The sequence below is a fragment of the Ylistrum balloti genome, unplaced genomic scaffold (assembly GCF_031769215.1).
Source record: "Ylistrum balloti isolate Yb309-2 unplaced genomic scaffold, AGI_CSIRO_Ybal_v1 Utg369972, whole genome shotgun sequence".
NCBI classification, from domain to species: Eukaryota; Metazoa; Mollusca; class Bivalvia; order Pectinida; family Pectinidae; genus Ylistrum; species Ylistrum balloti.
Genome location: NW_026782064.1, coordinates 149204 through 170772, shown reverse-complemented (window position 1 = coordinate 170772; position 21569 = coordinate 149204). Strand labels below are relative to the sequence as shown.

The following is a 21569-nucleotide window of genomic DNA, read 5'->3' as shown; positions in this document are numbered from 1 at the left end:
CGACAAAGGCTGGATGGAATAAAATATTCTATCCGTTTCACATGATCTCCATGATGTCCTCGAGTTTATCTAGAACAGAATAACAGGACAGTCGTTCATTAGGATCCTCGACTGTACAACTCTGGGCAATAGGATCAATCTCCAGGATATGGAAGGCTTCAGAAATCTTGTCAACTATGTATCCGACAGCGTACAGGTCCGAGGCTGGCGTGGAGTGATATCCCTGGCGTATTTCCGGAGCGTAGTTCTCAAACTGTTCCAGATAAGCCGGCTCGTTACAGAATCTATAACCTCGTCTGTACGTGGCGAGTCCCAGGTCAATAAACCTAAATACAGAAAAACAGTTTCATTCATATGTTTATTTCAACCCCCATTACTTAACGCCATAAAATACATGTTCTTAAAATCATGTTGTCCCATCTTAATGTACCGTTTCTTTCTTTCATACTTTAACCGGAGGAACATGTACTAAGAGACAGTTTGTAGCAGCCAGTGGAGGTAGACACACTGACACAGAAATAGAAGGGTAGACAACACGAGGAACATGTACTAAGAGTCAGTTTGTAGCAGCCAGTGGAGGTAGACACACTGACACAGAAAAAGAAGGGTAGACAACACGAGGAACATGTACTAAGAGTCAGTTTGTAGCAGCCAGTGGAGGTAGACACACTGACACAGAAATAGAAGGGTAGACAACACGAGGAACATGTACTAAGAGACAGTTTGTAGCAGCCAGTGGAGGTAGACACACTGACACAGAAAAAGAAGGGGAGACAATACGATAACACGCTGACATTTAAAGAGGACAGTAAAGTTTGGCAATTGGACATAAGCCGAAACCGAACGAAAATGGTTGTCGTCATGAAACAAAGCTCGCGGTGTAGAAACGGAACTACGACCGATATATCAATATTAGTTTGGTTCTGAAGTTGAAAGTTACACATATACAAAAGTCCTCACCTGATGTTGCTCATAATATCATTTGAGTCATAATCCACCAGAATGTTATCACTTTTGATGTCATTCAAAAGCACCTGTTTTTCGTGAATCACTTTGAGGCCCCAGAACAGCTGGTAACAAATTGCTATCCACTTCTTCTTGACAAATACCAGGGGTGGGTTCTTCAGCAACATTCGAAGAGTACAGCCATGCGCAAAGCACTCTTGGACAAGAGAGAAGTCACTGGATACAAAAGGCGACTCCATTAAACCAAGACAGATCGGTACAAACTTTGTCGTCTGCAGATAAAGCAAAAGTTTTGCCTCGTGGTGGATGTCATAAATTGTGCAGGAATCCATTTCGAATTCCTTCACACAAACATCGAACTGGTATTGCTCGTGTTTGGCGAGGTAAACACTTCCAAAACTTCCACTGCCGAGGACCTCAGAGCCGTTCCTGCCTTTCTGGAAGGTAATGTCATTTTTGCAAACTATCGGAATTCTGATATGTTTCAGTGTCGGGGGTATACTCCCGATTATGTTGTATCCAAATCTGCCAAACGGGGACGATCTCGATAAATATTTCTCGTTGTGTTTATAAACGGGTAACTCTGCATGGTATCTACAAAAACGAAAAGTAATGTATAGAAACAAACGATCCCAGAGAGATCATCACTCCCAACATTGTTTGATCTTAATTTGTTCTTTTAAGAGTTGGACATTTTTTCGTTCTTTTCTCTTCTTTCCATTTATTTGCTCTAAATAAATAAAAAAACCTACATTTAATCCACCGAGTCCTTCTACAGAGATAACAAATTGTCATTGTCAGATTCTGAGATGGTCGACTGTTTGCTGCTTTTCTGAACAGTTCTACTATCATTTAGACACGACTAGGGACCAAGAGAAAGCTAGATTTGAACTTTGAAAAGGATCATCAAGTTCTTCCTCAAGATCTTGAGAAATGATGATAACAAATTTTCACTGTCAGAATCCATGATAGTCATCTATCAGCCACCTTGTTTCACTGACCAGTCAAAAACCCTCAGGTACAGAACTATGTATGAAAGGAAAACTAGATATGAAATATAAGAAAAAAATCATTGTCAAAATTTAGATAGTCGCCTGTCAGCCGTATTGTTTTATCTGTCTGAAAAACCAGAGGACACGACTACGTGTAGGGGCCAACGGAAACTTACTTATAAAATCTGAAAGATCTCAAGAAATAGTGATAGCTGTTTAAGGACGGAGGGACGACGGACGACAAAATATTATTTTCTCAAAATATATTGTCTTTGCTATTGATACTAGTTTGTGGTATGGAATGTGGTGTGAAAAGTTCTGTTTAAAATACAAGAGCATCAGCGAAACTGATGAATGCTCCCCTAGCGAAACTGATAAATGCTCCCCTAAAACGACTTCATTGGACAAAAAAGTTTAATAAAGATAATAATTCTGTAATTAAGAGGTTCTGTAATTAAGAGGTTGTGGGCCCTAAATTTCGAATACTGTACACTCTTTTAGTATGACCAATGTATACACCAAGTTTCATGATCCTAGGTTTAATGCAAGCAAAGCTATGCTCATGTCAATTATTTTAACAAAGGGCAATAACTCTGTAACTGTGGGGTATTGGGCCTTGATTTTGCTACACTACATCTTGATTTTGTGTATTTATATACATGCAGTCAAAGTAATGCTCATGACATAAAATCTTAACAAAGGGCAATAACTTTGTAATTAAGGGGTTGCGAGCCCTTACATTGGTACACTGCACATTGTCTTTTTATGATCAATGTATACACTAAGTTTCAGTCATGGTCCTTGCTTAGATGTGGTCAGTTATGCTCTGGACAAGAATTTTTAACAAAGGTCGATAACTCTAATACTGAGAGGTTGTGGTCCCGTAATTTGAAACGCTGCACATCGTCTAAGCATGATCAATGTATCCAGCAAATTTATTATCCTAGTTTCACTGCAAGCAACTTAATGTTGTGCTCTAGACATGACATATTAACAAAGGACAATAACTCTAATTAAGTGGTTGTGGGCCCTGAATTTGGTACTCTGCACATTTTCATAGCATGACCAATGCATACAACAAGTTATCTTAGCTTAAATACAGGCAAAGTTATGCTCCGTACAAAAAAAATGTTAACAAAGGGCAGTTTCGTGATCCTTGCTTAACTATGGGCAAAGTTATATATCTCAAATTAATCCCAGAAAACAACCTTTTCATTCACGTTCTACCTGACAACTCCTTCTCCCGCTGACATTTGCTCAGTACTAGATATGACAGGTTTCTTTAAGGATTCGCAATGATTCCAGACAACATTGCCAACTTTTGGCTCCGCGCCGTGCCACATCGCCTTCAGATCGCCGCTTCCAAACTCATTCGATCCAACCTCCTTGGTACAAAGCATTAGGTTAGCATCTATAGCGTAGCCACTAAAATACAAAAACAAAAAAAATGAAAAATGTAATGTGTAGTATTTTTGTTTATATCAGAAATTAATTACCGCTGAATATCGGAATGAATTAGTAAGGTTTTAGTTTCATATCGTTTAACGTCCCCTCAACAGCTAGGGTCTTGTAAGAACGGCTTCCCTATGTATGTAAAGTGAATGCAGTGTTTGTGGGATACTGCGACTGGTTTGTCTCAGCCTCTTTGTGATAGTGCGGAACTGAAGTCGACTCTATAATACTTCCACACTGAAGTATACCCAAGAGGACATCCCATCCGGTCATATTAAACTAACCACGGTATAGAAATTTAAAGACACAGAAAGGATACGGGTAAATTCATTTACACTTCATCTATTACAGAGACATTTTCAAGCCGTGTGTAAAATTTGATGATAATGGAAAAAGTCCCCTTGACAGTTTGAAAACATAAATAAACGCAGTATTTAATCATTCATATCTGGAAATAATGAGTCATGTATTGTTGTTATAACCGAAATTCGTCGGTGATTCTTGTCTTATTTCACACATTAGCAGTCTTATTGTAATTCGCATACCTTTCGATGGTTACTATGTTTTTCAAAGTCCGTCTTAAAATTCTCTCGATGCTGTTAGATTGTTTCTTGCTAAGAATTGAGGTAACACCATCGAATGTAATAGTGACCGGTTCACCACCATTTCCGTTCCATCGAGACGCTGGTATATGTACCTGTGAAAAATGTTGATATGATTTCTACGTAGCTTTTTATAGTATACACTATGGAGACGATCTTAATCTATCTGTTTTATTTTGATTATCGCTCTTAATTTTCAGGTGTCGGGAATTCCATTATTCATTTCAGAAACAAAGTGAATAAGTTATTGACAGATAGAAACTTTCACTTTGGTGGGTTTCTAACAGCAAAATGAAGAACCTTCCATTTGTTAATTCCTTGAAAGGCTACAAAATATTTGTTTTGAAAATCAAAATTCTGTTAAGATATCAATACATTGGGACTTACTAATGTTCAACTCGACGCGGTGTATGTCGAATAGAGTCTTGCAATGATAATCGACAAAAAGAAACCCTAGACTTAGTCCGTGTTTTCTTAAGCCAAAGGGCCGAGTAAAACTTACCTGAAGTGTGACTCGCTGATCATTTTGGCTAGAAAGTGAAGTATCTTGGTCAGTTTCAGGGGTCATCTGTATCCCGGAGTCCGTCAGCGACGTACAAGTTCCAGACTCTATGGTTGTTGGCTTGGCTTGAACACTCCGGTCTGCGGTTTGTTGTATTGTCTGTGAAGCCGTGGTTTGGGTTCTAAGGCCACACCATTTAGTCTGAGACCCAGACTCGAGCATAGGCGATGTTGCTTGAATCGCATCAGCGGATGTTTCTGGCCTCATCTTCAACAGTAACAGACATATCTTAGTACTGAGAATACAATTTTAGGCTTCCCGGGAGGCGAGAGGATGGGGATCATGGAAGTTAAGGGGAGGTAAGAAGCTTAGGTCTTCTAACCACTTTCTCACCCTAGCAACATGTTTTAGAGGCAAAAATGTTATACTTGATGTATGGTGTCTAATCATCTTATCAAATGCATATAAATGGACATACGTCAATAAGATTGTTTGAAACTGAACTAAAAATTCTGATTGACAATTCATCTCGTCTCCGACTGAAAAATACCCTTGGGATTAAATGCTGATGACACTTTAATTACGACTAGACTTGGGAATAATAATATTATTACCTAAATGTTGTATGTTATTTTCGCGTTCTATCTCCTACGGAAGCAAATAGGGCAATCATTAATGGAACGACTAAGGTTAACCCATGGCTTTAAATAACTTTATCCTTAATGGAACGACTAAGGTTAACCCATGGCTTTAAATAACTTTATCCTTAATGGAACGACTAAGGTTAACCCATGGCTTTAAATAACTTTATCCTTAATGGAACGACTAAGGTTAACCCATGGCTTTAAATAACTTAATAAATAAATAATAATAAATGTGCTTATCATCTGAATGCTGTGTTGGAGCTTACAATCAAAACTTATGTAATGCCATTTTTTTACCTTGTTGTCTTTTCAATATTGAATTTATTCTTCGTGTTAACAGTCTTTTATACTAATCTCAGGTAATGTCCATGCCAATCCTGGACCATCATCAACCAACACCAATAACAGGCATTATTATGACGATCTTTCACTACTTAACTTGAATGTACCAGGTACGTTCACTTACTTGCTAAAATTAACAATACTAACTCTACCTCATGTCCACTTAAGATTAACAACAAAATACTACCACTAGAAAAAGCTGAGGCCTTTAATAACTTCTTTACCTCAATAGCTTCTGACATTACCAATTCTAATCTCCCTGAGTTACCTCCCTTATGTCCTTTTGAACTTTCTGATATAACAATAACTGATCAAGATATTAAAGATCAATTTAATTTTCTAAATGCTAACAAACTTGCTGGTCCACATGATATTTTACCTCGAATAATCAAACACCTTACTCCCTCTTTAACATATCCTCTCAAACTATTATTTAACAGAACTCTATCTCTAGGTGAAATTCCAGATATTTTAAAAACAGCTAATGTTAATGCTCTTTATAAAGGTAAAGGCGAAACCAATGACCTCAATAATTACAGACCTATTGCTATAACATGTACTTTTATCAAAATCATGGAAAAAATTATTTTTAAATATACATATAATTATATCATGAGCCAAAATATGCTTAGTGAGCACCAGTCTGGATTTCAACCTAAAGATTCAACAGTTAATCAACTTGTAGCTATATATAAAACTATTAGTTCTAATTAAGATAAAGGTAAGGATCTGAGATTTGTGATATAAGTAAGGCATTTGACCGGGTATGGCATTTAGGTCTCTTATATAAACTATAACAGTATGGCATTAAAGGAAAACTATTTGATTGGTTAAAAAGCCTACTTATCTGACAGAAAACAAAGGGTACTAATTGATGGCAATAAATCTAACACTAAACCAATATCTGCTGGTGTTCCACAAGGATCTGTCCTTGGGCCTATATGTAGTTTGATATAGATATAATTCGGGATAACTGCTCAAAAGCTGAAAATGATTTATTAGAATCTATTCAAATTGAAGCTATGATAATTATAACTGGGCACAAGGGGTACATCACACAGAAATTTTTACTCTGAAACACATTTAGAAACATTACAAACTAGAAGACATAATCACAAGCTTACACTAATGTTCAAGATTATCAATAATTATGCACCCTAGTATTTTTTTAATATCCTTCAACCTTCCATAAATACAAACAAGAATTATGCATTTAGACATGAAAGATTCTTCAATGTACCTTCTACCAGGACTAACAATTATAATAAGTTTTTTCCCTTACACTATGAATAGTTGGAACTCTCTTGATGATACTATTAAAACTCTATTTCAATCTCTAGCTTCAAATCAAAACTAAAAACTGTATGTACGTTTATAGTTTCTGATATTTTCATAAATTGTGTCCCTAGAAATCTAAATATTATTCTTTGTCAGTTACGAAACAGTGCTAGTGCTCTAAATTTTGATAAATTCATGGATCATTTGGTTGATGATGGTTCTTGTGCATGTGGTGCTGCTACAGAGAACTCAGTACATTACTTCTTCCAATGTCCCCTTCATGTTAATTACAGGCATCACATTATCACTATTTATAATCTTCTCGGGTTTGTGAATCTTCAAGTTTTATGTTATGTTTTCATTGGTATGACTGACCAGGTGAATAGAATTATACTTGAGAATACTAGCTACTATCTTAAAAAAACTAAAGGATTTGTAAATCTCAAATAAAATATCATTGCAAGTTCTAACTGAATTTCATTTATAGTACATGTATGAGAGTGAGTGAGAATGTGTTTTATTTCCATATTTATGCTCATTATTCTTCTCAGCTTCCGTCCTTAATTCATATTATACTCTAAAATAAAATAAACAGTTCCGGTAACTTGTAAATTGTAGGAAAATACTTATATAGGCTATAAGCCTGAAGCCTATTGTCCAATTCCTTTTGTTAATACATGTAAACTGTACTTTCTTTTGTAAATTCAATTATTGTAATGTATATGTATTGACAATAAAATATTTTGAAATAGAAATGTACGGAATGAGGGTTAAAAAGAAAAGAAAAGAAAGAAAAATTATGAAACTCAAGACTTGCATCTCAGTTTTCAAGGACTCTTCAACTCCCTCATATAAATACAGTGTTAGTAGCAAACTGCATCCGCAAGGGGTGGGGGACACCGACGGTGGTCGTCTGATTGACAATATATATATAATATACCTATATGTTAAGACCATGGACTTCCCACTGGTATTATGGATTGTTTGCTATTATAATAAAGAAGTAATCCAATTTACTGAGTTGACCAAATTCTGTCCGGCACGTATGGTTGCTTCTCCATCAACGAAAGTTTCTAAAAGCCAAAATCAGGAAATATATTACCAATTCATAAATCTTTTTCTGGATATTTGTTGGCATTTCCTCGGTGACTTTTCCAACTCCCAGGGCTGCGAGACATTCTTCTTTGTGCTTGTTCCGCAAGAATTCTTGGTAAAACGAATCCTCACGTTTAGCAATGCATTTCCATTTGACATAAGATTCAGTTTCGTCAGCATGTTGACTCACGTGGAAGAGTCCTTCTTCACAACCGATAAACAGGTCGAATTCATTGTCATCACAAGGTACATATGAGGACACGATATCATCCAAAAAATGGTGTCTTTGAGGCTGAAATCAACGGGAAGATACATACAATTACACATGTTTAACGTCGTTTATCGTTTTTTTGACTGAAATAAGGTAAACTGGTGTCATTATTCAGTATCATTTTTATTGTTGAAAGAACTTATTTCCGATCCTATTACTTGGGTTTTAGCACAACACATTAGTCTGGTCAATGCTTAGATCTTGTACCCGCTTAAGAAATCTAGAAATTAATCGGAGGTATTTCAATGATCCCCTTCTTGTAATACTGCCAATTTGCTATCAGAAACAAAATAATGTTCGTTGAATGGAAAATTATCAATGAATAAAATGTTCAGTTTTGAAAAATCGTTCAATTCAACTCTTCAAGTCTAATGTCATGACATATTTTCAGCTAACCTTCTTCCAAATCAACTTTGTTCCAGTTGAATCAAACCTAGATGTGACAGATGAAGGCACCAAGTGGTCGGAACCATTCATCTGGCTGTCGACACCTTCAGATTCTTCTTTCCACGTCAACTCCATTCGTTGTTACCGGCATATTGCCACTGTTGACTTTTCAGTTGTCATGGTGTCCTTTGTATCTTAGCGCTTGCATAACTACATATGTTGTAATCAGGATCAAGGTACCGCTTAATTTGTTTAGTGGGATTCGGTTAAAAATAAAACGTTCATAAGATATTGATGGTATTTTGGTTACCAGGTACATCATCAAAGCATGATCAACTTAAGGGGTACTAGTAAATTATAGTAGGATTATCAAATTTATATCGTGATATTTCGAGGCAAATTTGAAAAAAGATCAACATGCGATAAACAATTTAATTGAAAGATCGGCAGTGAAAATGTTAAAGTAACCTGGCTGTGAAGCACAACCTACCAGAGCGATCTTACCTTGTACATAGCTTCTGGGCTTGGAATTTTTTTAACTTTCACATTATGCAATAAAAAGACAAAAACCTCCAGCAGTTACTTTTCCATGTCACCACCAGTATATTATCTTACTGCACTCTATTTGTGTACATTACTATGAAAATTAACTAGTCACGTAGGAGTTGTCGTTCTTAACAGAGCTTTCCAGTAGAGGCGGGGAATCCAAATGTAAGGATGGCAAGTCAAACCTCTGTCAAACAAACGTTCAAGGTGCCTGTTGGTCATATAGTGATTTGTGGGAAATGGCGAGGATCTGATCTGTCTGCTATTCTCCAAGGTAAATATAGGAATTGAAACAAATGAGTGAACGGGACAACAATAAATAATATAATATTGATTTAGAAATGGAACTGTAGGAACACATAAACAGACACTGGAAAGGTCAACAATCAACATTACTCCAACAATGTTAGAGTTTTTATACGGCGAGATATTTATGACAGGCGCCGTGTAACAGTCGGCGCAATAATGCGCTAATAAAACGGGCGACCAGCGGCCTCTTATGTTACAGGAGTACAACCAACATTAGCTCAGTGCTGAGCACCGTATTAATGTGACAAAATACTACTAAAATGGCGTAATAAAGGAGTTAATAAGAATAGTTATAAATAATTATTATTGTAGAATTATTTAACCAACTCAGATACATGTATAACAGGAATGCGAAATTGCAACGGGGCCAAAAACAGCTTTTAAAATCCAAACTTGTATAGACTGATTCTCTGGTCAAGCAATTAACTTCTATTACCTGCTTCATCCACCCCAAAGTCCATGCTTAAGCCTTTTCCTTTGAATACATAATCCATAGTCCAGTGAGTAGTGTCTTTTTGCCAAGTAGACAAAATATTATCAAATGTATTTGAAACAATGATTATGGTAGTTAAAAACAATACTTTTGCTCAGAAAGTGAAAATGAAATTTTTGGTTTCAGTTCTAATTTACTTACATTTTGATTCCTTTGTTATAATGACAAATTATATACAATGACACATTTTGTTTTTTAAAAGGATTTGAAAAAAAATGTACACTAAGAAACTGCTTATTGAATTTTTGTAGGAGGTGTGCAAGTTTTATATGAAGATGGTCTAGGCTTGATTGATTTTTACCCAACTGGAAACTTGGGTGTGGTTTACCTACCAGAGGCCGATCTTATTACCTGTGGTACCTATAAAAGGAAATTAGCCAAACTTAGAAAGGTTGGCCTACTACATGTACATTCTTAACAATTATCAATGAACTGAACAGGCATGGCATTGTAAGTCATTATACTGCAGATATTTTGATATCTTGCAGTACATTAACTTTAACATTAAAATTCAATCTGTGAAATGATGAGGCAAGTGTGTATTACGTTGCAAAATTTTAGTTACCGTAGTTAAAATATAATTCATTCATTTTAAAAGATAATTGTGAAAATTTTCACCTGTGAAAATTACCATCTATATACAGTAAAGATGTTAGTTGTTGCTGAAAAATTTAATTTTTTTTGGTAGGCCAACAAAATCTGTGTTCTAGTGATGGCTGAGAGGACCTCGACCAGTCAACAGTACTACTCTCCACTACAGAACTTTTGTATGCTGGAGCTTGGCTTCTCACTTCTTCCAGTTCCCAGTCAGAGAGAGGCTGCTAGTCTGCTTATACAAATGGTAAGTCAAAGACAGGCTGCAACTCTCCTTCTTTGAATAGTAATTAAATCAGAGACATTCTGATAGAATTTTCACATGAACAGAAAATCGGAGAAAAGCTGCTATTCTGCTTATACATGTACTGATGATAAATCAGAGAAAACTTAATTGCCTGTTTATATAAATAGTGAATTTCGGTGCTGCCAGTTGCCAGTCAGAGAGAGCTCATTCATTAAAAGAAAATTAATGTAAGCAGATGTTTTCTTACTAAATTTTTTTAAACGATTGTTTGGTCCTCACTTTTCACAGAGAACACATGGCCTGTGATGATTATTCCTAATTTACCAGTAGTTCATTATTATGCTTAAAGGTTCACAATGAAGGGAAATCTGCAGAACTAAACCCCTTCTGTAAGAAGAAAAAGAATGTCCATCTTGATCCTGCGATCCTTACTACCCTGCAGTGTGTTCCCAAGCTTGGAGAAGTCAAGGCTAAACTATTACTTCAAACATTTAAAAGTAAGTAAGAAATAAATTATAGAGGTATTAGATATCAGATTATATTTATTCTGTAGCAAGTCCAGGGAAGGTGGAGGGGGGCAACATGTGATCTCGGATGCATCGCTGGGGATGGGCTTATTACAGGACAGTGTCATGTGATAATATTAACAGGGTTATTCTTTATCATATGGAATGTTTTTTCATATCATTTAAATGTGTTTAACAAAATCTTGGATGAAGTGGAAATACAATGTATATGAAAATAAGAATTACCCTTGGTATGTATTATATGAAGAAGAGTTTTCAGTGAATGTTCTGAACAAATTATATGTGATCTGACTTTTTTTCGTTTCACAATAGATTTATTATTACATATTACTGCCTGATTGTTAAAATTTAGCCAAATTAATTCTGTAGGTGAATGTTTTTATTGTTACTGAAAACTCGGTTTTTACTAATGTACTTTTATTTCTTATCAAAATGTAAATCCAATCAACTACCTGAATCACTTTGCAGTGTTGATGATTAGAATGATATCTGTTCTGAACATTAGATATTTCTTATCTGTTGTAGATATTCAGAATATTTCTGTGGCATCTGTAGAGGTAAGGTTAATGAGTCTACCACTGTTGTTAATGGTCAAAGTTTCTATATATATATATCAGAGTAACAGGAATTTCTTTTAGGCCATGCAGAATTAAAAAAAAATATGTATTTTGTAGGTGTGCTTAGCAATCACACTTAACATCATATTTTTGTGTCTTCTATAAATATTGAAGTTGAAGAGACCAACAGTTGGATCTGAAGCCCCCATTGCAACTTTCCCTAGCTAGATCTTTTCCTTTCTGCTCCTATTTTTTTTCCTTAGCTATATTTTCCACTTTAGGTGTCTCTATTGTCACCCATCCTCATATGAATATATATAAATATGATGTTTATCATTGTATAGGCAAACTTTTTCTGATATTGAAATTTTCATATAGAAAACACATTGAGAAGTTTTCCTTTTTTCCTTCAGGAACTTGCGGCTGTCGTTGGAAAAGCAAGTGCTGCACAAGTGAAGACATTTTTCTCTGAGGGTGTTACATGAAATCTATCGTAAACAAAATCTGAAATTATTCAGCCAAGAAATAATTTCCTTTATCTACTTCATAGCAAGGTTTTACATTTAATTGCTACACACAGACTTGTTGACAAGGGTTATCATATGCTCTAAATCTGGTTCAGGTACAGCTGTTGTCACAAACAGCTGGCATGTGTTACCATGTTATACTCTGGTTTGGTAACAGCTGCAGACAGAACCAGCTGACATATATTACCATGTTATACCCTGGTTCTGTTTCAGCTGCTAACAGAACTAACTGGCATAGATTACCATATCGTACCCTGGTTCTGTTTCAGCTGCTGACAGAACTAACTGGCATAGATTACCATATCGTACCCCGGTTTGGGTTTGGCTGCTGACAGAACTAACTGGCATAGATTACCATATCGTACCCTGGTTTGGGTATGACTGCTGACAGAACTAACTGGTATAAATTACCATATTGTACCCTGGTTTGGGTTTGGCTGCTGACAACTAACTGGCATAGATTACCATATTGTACCCTGGTTTGGGTTTGGCTGCTGACAGAACTAGCTGGCAAAGATTACCATATAGCACCCTGCTTTGGGTTTGGCTGCTGACAGAACTAACTGGCATAGATAACTATATCGTACCCTGGTTCTGTTTCAGCTGCTGACAGAACTAACTGGCATAGATTACCATATCGTACCCTGGTTCTGTTTCAGCTGCTGACAGAACTAACTGGCATAGATTACCATATCGTACCCTGGTTTGGGTTTGACTGCTGATAGAACTAACTGGTATAGATTACCATATCGTACCCTGGTTTGGGTTTGACTGCTGACAGAACTGGCATAGATTACCATATCGTATACGGTTTGGGTTTGGCTGCTGACAGAAATTACTGGTGTATGTGACCTTGTTGTATCCTGGTTTAGGTTTGTTTGTTGACAGAATTAGTCGGTGTATGTTAGCTCTAATGCTCTACCTTGGTTCAGAGTCGCCCGCTGACTTAACCAGCTGTTGTTTGCTATTGTGTTCAACCCCAGTTTAGGTTGGGCTGCTGACAATGCTGTATGCTCTATGAGAATTGCTTTGATAATGTTGACTAAATCATTCCTTCAATGCTGCCCAGGTGTTCCTGAAAAGGAATTTTTTACTAACATTAATTAATTGCTAAGGTTTTAAAATTTTTGTTTCGTTTTTGAATATATTTTTTGAAAAATAAAAATACAAAATAAAAAGTAAGTGATTAAAATCTTTTTCTTGTTTTGTTGTCTAACAGTTTATCAGAACTTGTTTACAGTCGGAGGGAGACATGCTGAATTGAGTGGGTTGGTGGTGAATCATGAACCTTCTTACCTGCCACCACAAGATAGTTTCTGTGTAATTTTTATTTTCCGCCTCATAATTGTACAGGTACGTCAATACTTGTCATTGTATTGTGATAATGTTGACAAGAATTTTTGTTGCTGTATTTGAAACTAGTTCAAAGTATGATATGTATGGAATCTTGGGGCTAGTGCATCTGCCCAGCTACACTTTAACATTTGTTTCTGTATTCTATTTTCCTCAGTCACTGTCAAGGTTTCAAAATTTAGGTCCTCATTATCATAGTATGATGCAGTTGAATTAATCATTTGGCTTTATCCAATTCTAGATTTGTATTGAATTGAAAGGCACTATTCTCTTTTGTGTCTTTTGAAGTCTTTGTCTTGGTATAATATATAATAATAATAATGATAATATATTTGTATCGTAGACACAAGACCTCCAGCAAATTCGATGGAATAGTATACATAAGCCTAAACAGATCTATTCAATTGGATACCTGGTAACTGAATATTTTCAAAGTTTTACTCTGGAATAAGGTTAAAAGATGTAAGTGTGAGGGGAAATCTAATTACACAGTATCTTATACGAGACTCTATTTCCCCTTTTTCTGAAAGTCAACTAAAATGATGTCTGTGACAACAGAAAATATAATAGTATCACGAACAACACAAACACATTTCTTTTCTGGAAATATTTTTATTTTGTTTTATAAACTTTCTTTTTTTGTTACAAATTGACATAAATAGCATATTGATGTCTTTGATGATCAAAAATTCTCAATTATTCTATTTATAGAATGAAAAGCAAAAAATTAATTGTAGGCACAGACACTTGTCATCAACAGTAAAAGTTCAGTGCCTAAAATCTGTCTATAGCTCAATTCACATAATTTTTTTCACCTGAGCTTGAGCTTAGTAATAAATAATCAACAAGTACAGTCAAACCTGCTCTCGAGACCACCTGTGTTAAAGAGACTACCAGTGTTAGGAGGCACCTGTGTTAAGAGACCACCTACGTTAGGAGACCACATAAGTTTAAGGACCACTTTAAAATTCCCTGTTGCAATATAGTGTTAATTGGACCTTTTCTGAGAATCCACCTTCCAAGGGAGATAGCTTTTCTGAAAGTGGTCATCGAATAGAGATTAAACTGTACAATATTTACTCTCTCCCCCTTACAGACCCTCATACAACTCTACAGTGATCCAACACATCAATGAGACAAACAAAACAAGGACATCATGAAATGTCCCATGATAGCAAATTTACACATGCATACATACAAACATACATATACAACTGCATTTTCATTCCATTTGGAAAATACGAAGTCTTTTTAGTATGTAGGAATATTTCAAAATAACTAAGATAGTTAGTGCTGTTCTAACATGTGTATCTAGAATATTACAGTGCAATTTAAATTTCTTCTAATATCTTCTGGATTCTACCGTTGAAAGCACCTCAGCTATATCTAGTTGTTTTCCATTATAACTAGGGCTATACTAGCTATACTATTACAACTACAGGTGATTCATCAAAGTTTACATGGAGTTTTTTTTAAATATACATGCATATACAGTTATAGTAATCTAATATTCTAGCCTATGATATTTGAAGACATTCCCAACATATCAAGATATCTTTGACTGCTGCAGTACATCCAAGTTATCAAGATTGACATAACTTAATGTGTTTATATTTTCAGCAGTCAAAAATATCATACAACCTTGACAAGTTTATCTATGTTCATATGATACTCCATATCTTTGGAGACAGCTTTGTTTATAACGACATATCTGATATACATAAATTGAAATAAAAATCTGATGAAAATGAAAACTGGTGAAATTTTTTACAGTGCTAAACTTCTCATTTGCCTATATACAGAATTTTCTTAAATAAATTTTCATTGAACTGGTTTTACATTCATTACTGAAGGCATTTGGTCCTTCAGCAGATGAAGGAAATTACTGTCAAAAATTCCACTACTGGGAAATGTCTTGCCATACAGTAATAGATATACAAATTTAACCACAAAATTCAAAATATGTGATACTAAAAACTAAACTATTCATTTTCTTGATAAAAATGGGGAAATGTTATGGATTTAGTTTTTATAAAGCTCACGATTTTGGAAATATCAGGGAGGAAATCTAAAGGAAAAAAATAGTTTTGTTGATTGAGAACTTCCAATGTTTACACTTCAAGGTACTTAGTAACGCCTTGTTAAATTAGATTTTAAAAAATGTCACAAAATAAGTGATGTAATCGTGTGAATCGAGTAGCCTGCTTCAACTCTCATTTCAAATATAATCAAACTCGCATATAGAAACACAACATATCACAGATGTTCTACAACTTAAAGTCAAAATGTCTGCAGTTTAATGTTAAATCCAATGATTAATATACTTTTGTGTCATTTCACAAAAAAATAAAATTTTCATATTGTGTCTAATCAATTTGAATCTTGACAAATGCCAACTTTATCATGAATTTGAATAGTTTTGAAAATGTTGTCAACTACATTTTTTATCGTACAGAAAATATTCTTTAAAGGGTTTGCAATAATTATAAATAAATATCTTTTGTGAAAATACCTACAGTACCAATATATATAATTTTTTTCATTTTGAAACGTGTCTAATTTTAAATCTTTTGAAATTTTTTATGGTAGATATGATCTTAACTGCAGATTTCATATGACAATTATGAACAATGATATGTTAAATACCCTATTGGGAATTTTTCAGTTCATAGGAACAAATGGTCAAGGTAACATGAAAATGGGATATTGGCATATTTTGTTATGATTTAACTTTCAAGGAAAAACAAAAAAAAAAAAAACATTTGTCTTAAATTGTAGTAAATAATATAATAAAACTATATCTAAAATCTATCATCATGCAATAAATAACAAAGCTGATTTTGTTCAACAACAAACAAAGTGATGTATGAGGAAAATAACAATTCACTGCATAAGTTTTAGAGAGAGAGGAAAGCCCAGTGTTAATATGATCTCCTTTCCACTAGCTTCTGGGCTTACCAGGAGTAAAAGGGAGAAAGAGGTAATGCCACTCTGAAAATTTGGCTCTATAAATAGTAAGAAAATTTAACAGAAAACCTTTAGAAGCAAGTTTTACAGCCATGCTGGTCGAACATGTATTTGCATTGCGCCCAAATATACTCTTTCAAACATTTCTGTAAAAAAGTTTTCATAGAAAATAGAAACAGTACACTTATAACATAAGCTGAACTGACCTGTAGAATTAAAAGACATAACATGTACTTGTATATAGAACTAGAATATCTTTCCACATTCTTGTTCACAGACCACGAAATCTATAAATTTGGCACAAGTAACAGATACCTGGATTGATATCCAATGTTCACCACCTTACAGTCTTCCATTTTCTTTCAGTAAGTAATCACCACAAAATATGCAAAAAGTACAGATCACCTAATTTTTCATCTATATCAATAAAAAAATTCAAGAACATATTTTTATACAACTTCATCACTGCAGAATTTCCATCTATTGAAACTTGACAAATGAAGCTGTTTCACTACCCATGTGAGAATGGAGAAAAATAATATTGTCTACACAAACAGAAGTATGGGACAAATGAATTTTCATGGTAAACTGGTCAAAAGAACAACATACAAATCATATCTGGAGGCTGTTGATTGCCAAAGGAAAACCAAATATTTTATCTATTGGTTTTAATAAGAATAAAGATTACCCAGTTATCACTACCAACATACAATATCATGGTGATTTAAAAATGAAGATTTTTTTTGTCTTTTTGTTGTTTTTGGTTACCTGTACAAACATGGAATAAATCTACGAAAATCTACAGCAAAAGAAAATGTCATAAAGATATAATAGATTCCTGTGTCATACTGTAATTTGTCACAAAACTAAACAACAAGTGGCACAGTGATAATCATGATTATTAGAAAATACTACAACCAATTTATAGATTTCAATCTGGGTCGGTAGAAAGTTTGTACAATCTGTTATATTTTAACAAGTCCTACTTGTTCTAACCTAATACATATCTCAATTAAGTGAAACTATTACTTTTACTTTAACCCAACATGACCGTTTACCCAGTAAAGTAAAAGTTATCTCTCTTAATTCTTGGTGTAGAACTCTTTTTGGAAGGAGATATAAATGATTTTTAATGTAGCATACATCCTTAAGTTCCAAATAATTAATTAATTATATTAATTAATAAATAATTAACACTTGGGTACCCTAAAGTTGTGATAACCATAATACATGCCAACATTGAACATCAGACTTTGGTCTTGAATATATATATGTAATTTTTAATGTACAATTGAAAAAAAAATCAAAAAAAATCCAGGAATTAAATAATTTTCAATATACACATCATAAGAATGACAATCATGTTGCAAAGAATGTGATTTTACATTACACTGTATTTGAAGAATAAATTTCAGTAAAATGATACATGTTTAATAACGGATATGGCATTTCACGAAATAGATAGGCAAAAGTTTCATTTGAATTTCCGATAAAGCACATTCATGAGTAGAAATACAGAAGGAATACAAGACTCCTATTTCAGAACTTAAAAGCATATCTCTAAGATGTGATCAGAACGAAATGTCACGATGGAGTGTGATGATAGCTTTTGTTACCTTGAAATTACTTTGTCATGATGTCTCAATAAAATCAGGGTTTCTCCAGTCGAGAAAATATTTCAAATAGCGCCATATCTCTACAGTTATATTATCTAAACTAGGCTAAAAAAAAAATAAAATAAAAAAAATTGAACTTTGAACATATGAACAGTTGATTATGTTGAGACAGTCCAAAATGAATATTTCTCATTTAAATATCAATAACACTGAGTTATTTCATAAGGTCTTAAACATTCTGCACATTTAGAACTGGATAGAGAAAGTACTCTATACATGTAGGTACTGCACAGCAATATTTAAAATAATATCTTTCATTTTCATGTCCTTCACAAATCATCCTCTTTTTTAAAAGTCTCATTTTTCTTTTTTCCAACAAATTCTTGGTGTGTCTACATCAATGTATCACCAGATCAGCTTAAATGGACAAATGTTAGCAATATTACTGACACCATGGGAATTACTGCCATACATTTAAAACTCGGTCATTTAAAAAAAAAAAAAAAAAGAGAAGATAAAATTTGAAATTACAACTGATCAATCAATTATACACACATATCCTTATTATAAAAGTACAATATTAAAATATTCAATGAAGCACTCTTTCTTAAAACTCATTTATAAACAAAAAATATAGATATACAGCTGTATATATCATAAGCTGTGAAACCTTTTTATTCAGACCCCTGAGTATTCTGTTTAATTCACCATCTAGTTGAAATCCTTTTCAAACAGCAAAAAGTCGAATAAAACTTGTGCATTTGGATATTCTGTCTAATCTGACATATTTATCTTGTCCCAAAGGAATGTCAGAGTAGACAAGTTTCACAAATTTCCAGCAGAAAGTTGACTAATTCAAGAATTCAGTGACAAAGATTCAAGAATTCTGTGACAACCATTAAAGGATTCAGTGACATCAAAAGTATCACAATCTTAGAAATCTTGGATCTTTCAAATTTAACTTAATAATCATTTGGAACGGATCTGCAGTGTTGTCCTCACTCCTGGACTGTTTTACTTGATTAGGTTGACAACCATACCTCACCAAAACAGCACTCTTGTGTACAACAATTTAGAAAACCAAAATTCTTCTAAATTTTCAAATAATACAAAAACAAGTAAATTAGCCTTAAAAGATTAGACACTTGTACCAGAAAAAGGCAGGGGATGGTTATCAATACCCTTGTCCTTTTATGGTAAGTATGGTATTAGACTTTGGTAACTAGGAAAAATGCATCCTGTAGGTAACAATTACATAATCAGGAAATTGAAATAATATTAATAATTTAATATAAATACTTCATTTAAGATTGCAATTCATTCAATATTTACAGCCACATTTTGTTAGAGACAAGCTTATTGGTCGATGGCAACTGCTCTTGTTAGATATTTACAGCAAAAATTTGAAAGAGACATGGTCATTGGTCAAAGACAATTGATCTCTTTTGATAATTAGAATTACCTTTTATAAGGGACAAGCTGATTGGTCAAGGAAATTGATCTTAATTGATATTTACAGTCAACTTTAATCAGAGAGGAGCTGATTGGTTGATGACAACTCATCTCATTAGTAGGCATTACCTGTATCAAATAATGTGTGATTATATGTATCAGTATTGTAAAATAATAGCTGGTCACATCACAATACGTCCATGTCACAATCAGTCTTGTTCACCACTAAGTCTTATGTAAAGATTTCGGTAATCACTCAAGTGTAACATGTAAGAATACTCAGCCGGTAATGTACTCTATGGCCACAACACCAAATTTACTGACCAACAATGGGTCAACTCGACTGACCATTAAAAGACATAGTTAAAATGTCACCCTTATAACATCCAATAACGTTTAGTGAGGTCAACATTGACATTAATGAAATACAGAGCGCTTGAAAAAGAAAGAAAAAAAAAGTTTCAAAACACTTTTTAGGAAGTTATATGGAGTTGAAATTATATCACATAGTTTCAATGTCTATTTTCAAATCATTGTATATGAAAATGTTGAAATTATGGCAGTAAGGCTGAACCTTATTGATAGATTCATGTAAAATGGCCAAACATAAAACATGGTAATTCAAATTCTCATTTGTCTTTTCAAAGTTAAAGTGTTTTTGTTTAGTTAACAAGATTATTGCATGACTTGGATGGACACTAAATTATTTTATCTAATTCATATACTAACAAACATTACGATATGTGTTTTCAAGAAGACAGATTGAAATAAGAAAATTGATGAGAATGGAAAAGCCAGTAAAATGGAGGCAAACCTATGTATATACTGTATACTTAATCCAGAAAGCAAAGCATGGGGTCTGAAAATTATCGCAGACAAAGAGTTAGGGCATGGGCTTATTACAGGACATTTATATAACGTTTGTTGGGATTTCTACGAAATCTCCTGTCTAAAGAGATTCGAGAGTATGACCAAATTTTCCTATTGAAAATCACAAGGACTTTGATCTACCATAAACTGCATGGGTTTATTCTCAGGCATGGGCTTATTACTGGAACCATGTGTCCAATGATAACTTTATAATGCATTTTCAATTTGATAATTAAAGATTCATAAGCATCTAATCTAATTCAAGACTTTCTTACTATCCACATCTGTTAATACTGTCAGTAATTCTGAATTTTGATAAATAGTATCATGAAATAAACATCTGGTTTTAAAACTATGTTATGCTTTTCAGTCATTTGAAACCCATTTTCCTTGATGAAATTGACTTTAAAAAAGATACATGACTGTTAATTGGTGACAAGATCATGTGAGGTCATAGGTGAGCTCAGGGTTAGTTCAAGGTCAAGGTCCTATTCTTCTTGAGTATGTGACAAATGATCATTGTAACCTCATAATTTTAGATATGCTTTTGTTAAATTCAGAGCAAAATGATTTTAGAAGAATGCATTGCTATAATAGAATGAAAGTTCTTGTAATTCTATTCTATTATTGGTTGTCTCATAAGAACTTTTGTCCTACTGACAAAGCTTAAGAAAATGTTCCGCAAAAAAAGGTATTGCTATAATGTATCTAAAGAAGATATTTTTTGGATTTTTATCACCCCCACCTATGATGTTGGAATCAGGAGAAGTCAACAACAAGTAATAACATGTATTTGCGGGGAATGAAATGTATTAGTTTTGTGACCTATTTACAATTTAACAACAAATTCAGCAGTCACCTGAATATATCATATCAAAGATGACAGCATTCTGAAATATACATTTACATAAATAATGATTATTATACAACAATTCACTAAATGTCTGGCGTAATTCTCTATGAAACTTAAATTACAAGAC

The 21569-nt window shown here is 33.9% G+C and overlaps 2 protein-coding genes across 2 annotated transcripts; one reads left to right on the top strand and one right to left on the bottom strand.

The window, feature by feature from the left end:
* Nucleotides 1-37: 37 nt before the first annotated feature.
* On the bottom strand, nucleotides 38-8666 carry LOC132547711 (uncharacterized). The gene is made up of 7 exons (XM_060211515.1): nucleotides 8541-8666; nucleotides 7881-8165; nucleotides 4515-4781; nucleotides 3956-4107; nucleotides 3186-3383; nucleotides 961-1560; nucleotides 38-326 (listed from the first exon to the last, which is right to left on the bottom strand). Exons 1-7 carry the CDS (start codon nucleotides 8664-8666, stop codon nucleotides 38-40), a joined length of 1917 nt encoding a protein of 638 aa, XP_060067498.1.
* Nucleotides 8667-9248: 582 nt separating this feature from the next.
* LOC132547751 (Fanconi anemia core complex-associated protein 24-like) lies at nucleotides 9249-12289 on the top strand. The gene is made up of 6 exons (XM_060211553.1): nucleotides 9249-9351; nucleotides 10131-10270; nucleotides 10568-10720; nucleotides 11070-11217; nucleotides 11773-11804; nucleotides 12218-12289. Exons 1-6 carry the CDS (start codon nucleotides 9249-9251, stop codon nucleotides 12287-12289), a joined length of 648 nt encoding a protein of 215 aa, XP_060067536.1.
* The last annotated feature ends 9280 nt before the right edge of the window (nucleotides 12290-21569 follow it).

Bases quoted from the DNA above. Each gene is read 5' to 3' on its own strand.
- LOC132547711 (XM_060211515.1), bottom strand. From the start codon at position 8,666: ATGGAGTTGACGTGGAAAGAAGAATCTGAAGGTGTCGACAGCCAGATG. The intron at 8,166-8,540 runs GTTAGCTGAAAA...CGTTGATTTCAG, and splicing joins CAAAGTTGATTTGGAAGAAG to CCTCAAAGACACCATTTTTT. The intron at 3,384-3,955 runs GTATGCGAATTA...TTTGTATTTTAG, and splicing joins AACATAGTAACCATCGAAAG to TGGCTACGCTATAGATGCTA.
- LOC132547751 (XM_060211553.1), top strand. From the start codon at position 9,249: ATGGCAAGTCAAACCTCTGTCAAACAAACGTTCAAGGTGCCTGTTGGT. The intron at 9,352-10,130 runs GTAAATATAGGA...GAATTTTTGTAG, and splicing joins TCTGTCTGCTATTCTCCAAG to GAGGTGTGCAAGTTTTATAT. The intron at 11,805-12,217 runs GTAAGGTTAATG...TTTTTCCTTCAG, and splicing joins TTTCTGTGGCATCTGTAGAG to GAACTTGCGGCTGTCGTTGG.